The sequence below is a fragment of the Haplochromis burtoni genome, unplaced genomic scaffold, assembly GCF_018398535.1.
Source record: "Haplochromis burtoni strain Fernald_Lab_line unplaced genomic scaffold, NCSU_Asbu1 Contig_27, whole genome shotgun sequence".
In the NCBI taxonomy this organism is placed as follows: Eukaryota; Metazoa; Chordata; class Actinopteri; order Cichliformes; family Cichlidae; genus Haplochromis; species Haplochromis burtoni.
Genome location: NW_024582388.1, coordinates 150284 through 159119, shown reverse-complemented (window position 1 = coordinate 159119; position 8836 = coordinate 150284). Strand labels below are relative to the sequence as shown.

The window sequence follows — 8836 nt, the reverse complement described above, 5'->3', positions numbered from 1 at the left end:
AAAGCCGTTGCTTGGGGGAGCTCGCGACGAGGCTGCCATACTCGGCGCCATAGTCCACGGGATAAAAGAAACCACCCTGCAATTCCTCTCAGCTGCTCCTTCACCTGACCTTCAGTTGCTGCTGCTGACGCATTAAAATAATATCACCTCGCAAAAATTCCTTGTGCAATCACAGCGAGAGAAATAATGCACTCAAACTTTGCACGACACTTCTAATTATTACGAGCATTTTGAGTCCAAGTGTAACCGAGTCTCCTGTCACATAACAAAACACACTGAATATGTCAGCATTAATAAGCATACACACTAACGTTACGGATGCCTTAAGAAGTTACCAGATTGTTGCTTTAACATCCATTCACTAAGCCACACTCAGAAATTTCACTACCACAGAAATGACTGAGTCATATTATGAGTGCAAACTTCCCTGTAAAATCCTCTAAAAGTGTAAAAATGCTCTGTGCCCTCAGGTGAACACTATGAGCTGCTATAAACCGTCCTTTGATTACAGTGACCAGGAGCATTAAAGGTTCACAGAGGTCTGATGTCATGGCAGGTGAAGTTCTGCTCATTATGACCTATTTGATCCAGATGAAGAAGCAATGAACTGAGCGATATCTGTTGATAGCGGACGACATGACTTTTCAGGCTTCTGTACAGGAGCACGCTCCTCACTTCTGTGTTTGGGTGTGAAAAATGTAAAATCATCTAATCTGCCTGAGCTGAGCAACGCAGCTACATGTCAAAATCCTAATCTGAGGGAAATGAGGGAGTAATTATCCATCACATACATTCACTGGTGATCATCACATTTAATAAATGAAGTGACATTTACAGTACATTTACTAAATAAATGAAGGTCTTTGTAAGAAATTATTTTTTTATATCCTAATTTAACATTTATTGAAACATTTAGCAATACTTTAGAAGACATTTGAATCCAATAAAGAGTAAGCCACCAAAGCCCTGGCTGTCCCTCACTCCATCCTCCTATGAAAGGGCCCATCTGTGTGGTGATAATCAGAACTATTGATTGCCATGTTACAGGTAAGTTATGGCCATTTCTTTGCTTTAGAGGAGAATACCTCTGGTTTTTATTTGCCTTTCAAATGATTTTCTGTGTTCCCATAAACAGATGTTAAAAAGATATTTTCCTGCTCATCTTCATCCATTACCTTTTTACTGGAAGGACCTGTACACATTTACAGTAAGTGGTGCTCTTCTGATGTTAAGACTCACTCTCTCTCCCTCTCTAGTTCACTTTGCATCTCTCTCCTTCACGCTCTCCCCACCTCCGTGTCTCTCTCTGGGGAGGTGGAAGCACTGGGTCAGGGTCTCTCAGAGCTCCAGATTCAGATCCTATTTATAAACCCTGCCTGTCTGCCTCTGCTAGCTGGCAGACTACTGTTGAGGATGTAAGGCGGTGTGCGAGTAGGTGTCTAAGCACAAAAATTAATTTAAATATAATATAAAGAAAAAAAGAAAGAGGTGTATATACCTTATTCAGCCATTCCACTCTTTCCACATCTGGATAATGGACCTGGAATAGAAGATGGAAATGTATCAGTTAAAAACACGATTTACATTTATTTAAACAGCTCTAATGGAAAGGTCATGCTTTTCTTTAGGCGTGCCCTCATTTGTGTCTCCTCTCCGTTTCTTGACATTACTATAGAGGACGCATTGTTTCTATACTTCTGGTTCACAAACTACATCACAACTACTGTAATCTGTGGCATGAATTTACAGGCTCTTACATTAGGCTGCAAGGTAGAAAACAAAGCAATGAAACTGTAAAAAATAACCTGTAAAAAAATACATATTACATGCTGCTGGTCAAAGGTCAACGAGGAGATAAACAGTAAGGAGTTCAAAGGTCAGGCCACAAAAAAATTACAGGAAATGCTTCAGTCTGTTTAGTAACTATGAAGCATACTGTAGCACTCCTGTTTGTCAGCTTATGAAGTAGAGGTGGGGGAAAAAATCGATACTGTGTAGTATCGTGATATTTTGTTTGCTAATAATGTATCGATACAGGGACAGCAGAAATCGATATTTTGTTACAAAAAAAGTTTTTGTGCTCTGACTTCAGAGCATGTTGATCCTTTTTCTGAGCAAGAATCCTGACATTCCTTCACTGTCCAAATGTGTTTAACTTTTGTTATGGCAGCAATAAACATGACAGTTTACTTATTTTCATTTAAGACATGTTTTATTTTAATTAAGTTTAAAACTTTTTTATTTAATGTAAAATTATATTTTGTTTTAATTTACTTTCAAATTCTTCAGTTGCTGAAGGGGCTGCATAGTTTTCATAAATCGCATAGTTCAGAATAGCTATAATTGTACCAGATGGTTGCATTCAGTTAAGTTGGACTAGACTGTAATACAAACAGTTCAGTTTGTCAACAATAAAACTGACTGAAATGAGAGAAAGACTGAGTGCGAGACTTTGATATTAGATAAAATGAATATTGATAAAGTTTACCTTTATGTACAGAATCTGAATATCGCAAAATATTTTAAAAAAATTGCAATAATATCGTATCGTGGGATGTATGGTGATTCCCACCTCTATTATGAAGTAAACCTTGCAAAAACAAAATTAAACCATTTTAAATTAAACATAAAGCGCTTGCAGAAAATTCTAAGCTTGAACGATGCGCTGGTTCAATTTTAAAAGCTTAATGTTGCTGTTGAGCTGCACTGCATCACACCAAGGTGCAAAAACAAACAAGGAAAAAGGAAAGTGCAGGTCTGAGTTTACAACGAGGCTTCTTGCAGCATATCAGTGACAGCTCGTACCTTTGTTTTGGCATCGTGTTACCTCACATTCCTGTACTTTTCCCACTGATTCGTGCCAGTTCTCTTGGCAGAGCAGCGAGCCACAGAGAAAACACCGTAATGAAGTGTTTGATGCTGCGTGTAAAGACTCACACACACCTCCACTTTTCACTCATCGCTGTTGATGTCAAAGAACTGTTCATGATAGAACTTCAGTTGAGTTGCTGAGGTGAAAACAAACCAATTGGCTACAACAGACATTTCTCTGAAAACCATCAATGTGTACATCATTGTTTACAAGATGAAAAGCCATCAAAGTAATTAGAGTTCTTCCTCTGGGGAACATGAACATCTGCACTGAATCTCATCCTAATTCATCCCATCACAGCTGAGACGTTGGAGTAGCTACAATAACTAGGGATTCTTCCTAACAACTAACTTGCTAGTAAATACAATATTACATGGAGAGCAAGAAAACACTTTAAAACACAGACCGTGTCAGCACTTTCAGCCCTCTTTTCAAATGTCTACATGCCTGTGCAGAATGAGGTGACATGTTCCACAATATGAATCAGCCTACAAACAACTGTTCACCTTCCAGATCCAAGTGAAGCAGAACTGTGCTGCCGCCTTGAGATCTTCTAATACTCACAGAGACAGAAAGATGTTGTGCGAGTTGCTGCAAAACATCTAAAAAACAAAAAACTATAGTGAACTGACACACCCCATCAACACAATATGAATAATAAGCTTAAGGGATTAGCACTAGCAATTACCCCGCTAAATGCCAAACATCCAGCCTATGTCTATGTATGTATTAGGGCTGCCACGATTAGTCGACTAGTCACGATTACGTCGACTATCAAAATCGTCGACGACTAATTTAATAGTAGACGCCTCATTTGAAGCTTTGTAAGATCACAAAAGACGCAGGAATAAGTAGTAGGATTTCAGAGTGTAATAACGGACTGAAACAGAAGATGGCAGCACTGCATGTACAAGGATGCCAGCTGCCGTTAAACCCCGAAGAAGAAGAAGCTGTGTCCCAGAATTCATAGCGCGGCCCAGCTCAGTTTCCAACAATGGCGGCAGCTAGTTAGTTTTAACATTACTCTTATTATTCTTTCTGGGTCACAAAATAAACATTTAACATATGTTCAGGCGAGAATGTAGCTGTGTAAACCTCAAATATCTGCTCAGTTTATCAAGACACCACATATTTTCAAAAGCGCTCGACGTTTTCGGAGACGTCTGTTACCCACTAGCTCGATAGCTAGCTGGGGGCAAGGCTCACTAGAGCCGTGAGAACACCGGACTCCCGGCAAATCGTTTTCAAACCCGCCGTCTTTCGCTACTCAGGTTAAACATGATATATGAGTCACTTAGATAACTTAAAAATGTTATTGTTTGGCTTTCTTTAGTATTTTATTTGTTCCTGAGTAAATCGGTTTGGCTGAGATTAAAGTTATAGTTTTTACACAGCTGAATAAACGTCAAGCAGACAGCTGATTATCAGAAGTGTGAGATGCTCGAGAATATACTCCGGTGTCCCGTTATATTTTAGATAGCAAGGAGTTTATTAAACTCCACCGAAACAATCTGCAAATTTCATTAAAAGTTTAATAAACTATCATCTTGTCTTTATTTTTAGTTAGCACAGACCTTAAACACTTAAAGCTGTAAGCTAATGATAGTTATATAAGAGCAGATGCTGCTGGTGCAATAAGCTGTACGTTTTACGTTCAATGGATGATGATCTGATTAGTCGACTAATCGCAAAATTAATCGGTGACTAGTCGACTATCAAAATAATCGTTTGTGGCAGCCCTAGTATGTATCATATATAGTCTATTCACAGGCCTCTTCAGTAGCTGTGTTGGTGGCTACTGTTGGGCAGATGGGGAACTGTTGAGCCCTGTACTTCAAAAAGAAAAGCAAAAATGTCTTCAGCAGATGCCATTTGGGCTCACTGCTCACGGTGAGAGCTCAGCTCAAGTTACCACTGCTGCTGCCATTAGGTATGGGAAAAAGGGAAAATCCAGCTAGCTTCACTTCTTTTCTTAGACTTCAACTTATTTTAGACGCATGCACTCATCATTTTAGGCTTGAAATGATCCGACTTCAAGCTACAGACCCGACTTGACAGACCTGTACTGCCATCCAGCCAGTCATGCTGGCAGCCTGGCAAAGTGGCTGCTGTATGTTTTCACTAAGTGCAGTATCATTTTCTGACAAATGATGGATGTCTCATAGGAAAATATAACTCAGAGGCTAAGTGCTGCGACATGCCGAACACCAGGATGTCAGTGCAGCAGCATCAAAGGACTTCTGGAGGACAGGGAGTAGACTGTGGCAGACGTGTTACGTAATGGGCACGCTGAGAGGATTCGGGAGAAACACTCAGGCCCGAGGCAGATACACGAGTGGCAGGGGCCACAAACAAAGTCCATTTAAATACAGGCTGGTAAGGCTCAAAGCACAAGCATAAATAAAAGGTTTGTCTTTGCATGTGCTTCCTCATTCAGTGTTTTGCATTTAAGTGTATTTGAATGCTCAAAGATCAAAGTCCATTTCACTGAAAAATGAAATTGACCAAAGCTGATCCTACTCAGGAAGTCAAGGACCAAACATCACAGCTAAGAGAGGAGTTAAGACATAAAACATATATTTGCTTATGTTCTTATGATTCTCCAAAAGTTTCTAAGATATTTTTAATAAAACTGAAATTGTTATGTGTTCAAAGACAAATCTGTCTTAAAGTAGATGTATTCACAACTGTTTCTCACACATGTAAAGTTGTACAAATTAAAGCATAGATGACCTGCGAACCATACGTACTTTGTGTTAAAAATGAACATCTAAATACATGAAAGCCTTCACAGAAATTTAAAGGGACAGCCGAGTGTCTTTATAAACATCTAAATGGGTACAGAGACATGACCGAATGCTGCATGTGTCACATACAGAAGCATCACAGAGTCACAGAGTCTCACATGTGGCCCAACGTGGCCCAAGAAGCTATCCAAGTTATGCATGCTGTGCACACCATGACCATGCAGTCATGCATCCTACAACTGAAAAAGCTAATGATTGCATTTCCTATGACGACACCATTTTTCTGTTTGCATTTAATGAACCACGTGAACAAACTTCTGTTTTTATACTAAACCTGCTTGATGTCATGCTCGCCATTTACTGCCAAGTGTATAGAATCCCATTTACACATGACCGAAGTGCAGCAGTATTGGTACTGATAAATCTGTTCTGAATTCTCTGATTAATTTCACGCGCCATAAAAAGATTAGGAAATAGTGAAAAGTCCGTCTCAGTTTAGCCTCTGATGACGTCCTCAAATGTCTTTCTTTCTTCAATCAACAACGCAAACTACCAACTATGTTCAGTGCTCTTTTACATAACACAAAGATAAGAAGCAGATTTTCACCACTAAGAAGCTGAAACTATTTAAAAGATAAATTAGTGCTGTCAGCGTTAATCTTGTTATGTCAGCGCGGGCGTGCAGCTAGTATAGAAAATGGAAAGACAACAACAACAACAACAACAACAACAACAACAACAACAAGTGACTAATGCAAATGACTGTTTCTCTGGTGGTTTTTTTTATTAGTGTTGTTTGAATACTTTCCCCTGGAATGTCACATGGTTTCTAAGAACCGGGCCCCCTGTCTCAAATTACTAAAACACAAAAAGTCAATACTCCTGTGGGGTTTATGGATAGCGAAACATCAGCATCTTTGAAGATGCCATTATGAGCTAAGCAGGCAAAAAGGCTGATAGAAAGAAAATACTGCTACTGCATCCCATTGTTAGTTAGGCCAAAGCACTCCATCAGGGATTAAAGTGGAGCTTTACATGTAAGTGAAATACAAATCATTGTTTGTTTTTGGTGACAGTGTCTTTCTGCGAGTTATTCCAGGTTACACTTAAGGCAAAGCTGCTCCAAATATGGCCCTGACATGTCATTGCTCCATTCTTTCCTTAGTCCCAGCGCTAACCACATCTGTCACATAAACAGTCTGCAACTTGGCAGATGACAGAAAACCAAAACAACAGAGTTGGAACTAGACAAAAAAAAGGAAAGTATGACTCATCTGGCCAATAAAAAGCCAACAGCTGAGGAAGCAGAGTTTACTTTTAGGGTAAATAACTGAAAGAAAAATCTAGATTTGGACATCTTGATAAGAGAGTGAGGAAAGTACAGCAAATTACTCATTTTCCCTCATTTATATGAATTACACAGGAAATTAGGTTAGGTACTAAAAAAACTGAGCATAAAACTATCACGAGAGAAGGAATGTGGGACAGACTGTGTCTGAGGACTGAAACTAAAGGGCAATACAACCTTTTATTTGTAACAAGAAGAAACATTTAATTTATGTAAATGTTTTTTTATTCTGTATTCAATAATGCAGAGTTCTCTAGAGAGTAACAAAACAAGGAAACATTTATTTCCTCAATAAACTGGGAACATTTTCCTCTTTTAGAGCAACAATGGCAGCACAAGGTCCAGGTAACGGAAGGAAAATGATCTTTCACGATTGTTCATTGAATGTTTCAAGTATAACGTCACCAGAAACTCCCAACGACTGACCTCAGCGTGCTATTCCTGCAGATTTCTCTCTAAATCCCCTGAATCAGCAGCGTGCACTTCAAATATGCATGAAGGAGCTGATAATCTGCTCAGTCCTCTACTCAAAGTTAAACACAGTCAGCAACATTCCATAGAGTAAACTGGGACCAGGCCAATTAAAAAGTCCTTGACCAAAACATCCAGCTCCAGGTACTCAAAGTAGGTTTGGAGAAGTAAAGGCCTTTATTTTATTACTACTGGCAGTTGTTCAAATTTCCACAAGAATACAGGTGTAAAACTTTGTTGCTACAAAAATCTCCAATGGTACACAAGTCCTCTGCCACCTGGGGCTTCCTCTGACCCCCATCAGCACCCGTAGACGTCCCACAGTGGAAGCAAGCTGCCAGGGAGTGATAACTGCATGTGTGAGATGGGCTTAATGGACAAGAACACCTTCTTACTTACTTTCTTTTTGGATTTTCAAGTAAAATATTTAAAGTAGAAAGAATGCCGTAAAAAGATCAAACAATAATTAACAAAGTGATTTACGGTGAGTTGATGGGGATTAGAAAATGATTGTAATTTTTTTTTTAACCATAATCAAGCTCTAATATAAACTCTGGGGTTATTTTAGCATGTGGAAGATAACACCATCATAAACCTCATCACAATAATGATAAAGTTTCCATTGACAGTTTGGACCACTGCGATTCCCAGTGTCTATTCATTTAAACGACAGAAGACGTTGAAAGGTGGATGTGATGAGACGGTTGCTCCACTGACGGCTGGACCGACCATCATGAGGAAAATATGCATTCATAACTTTTCATCGCACTAACACATTACAGACACACCAATATGAGCCATCACTAATCGTAACTTCATCACAATTCATTGGTGTTACAAATAAGCACCTACGGGTTCTCAAAGTACTGGATAACTTGTGCACACTTTTAAAAATGGAAGGAAATCTAGTTTAAGCAGAACCATTTTCCTCAAAAAATGGCTAAAACAATTAATCAGTTACAAAATACAGTAAATAAAACATGTTTCCTGACAGCTGACAAATCACCGTCTCCCTAAATGTCAGCAATCAAATAAGCGAGTCCTCATTTATTTCAGTAAGACTTTCAGCAAACAAGCAAATCCCGCTTCGTCTAAATGTTGCGTTATCATTACTCATAATCCAATGATGAAAATTAGCACTGCTGTAAGCCTTCCAGCCAAATCCTGTCTGAGAGGTTATACTGAGCAGTGTCTGTCAATATTTTTGTAATCTTATGGATATATTTCTCAAACAGGCCTTCCTGGATTGCGCTTCATACGCCTGCAGCGATACGCCCACACCAGCACAGACCTGCGCATCTTGATCTGCAGTTCTGCTTCCTGTCACCCTGCCCCTCTATACTCAAGAAAAACATGGATCCGATGTCAGGCAACATTTTTGGCTTTCGCCTTGTACAG

General features: G+C 39.3%; 1 protein-coding gene across 5 annotated transcripts in view; it reads right to left on the bottom strand.

The window, feature by feature from the left end:
• LOC102302399 (extended synaptotagmin-2-A) overlaps positions 1-8836 on the bottom strand; it is a 63385-nt gene that overhangs the window by 44300 nt on the left and 10249 nt on the right. For all 5 annotated transcript variants that reach the window (XM_042219033.1, XM_042219034.1, XM_005917985.3 and 2 more), the window contains exon 3: positions 1499-1540. In XM_042219033.1, the coding sequence (XP_042074967.1) occupies positions 1499-1540 (42 nt within the window). The remainder of the gene's footprint in view (positions 1-1498; positions 1541-8836) is intronic.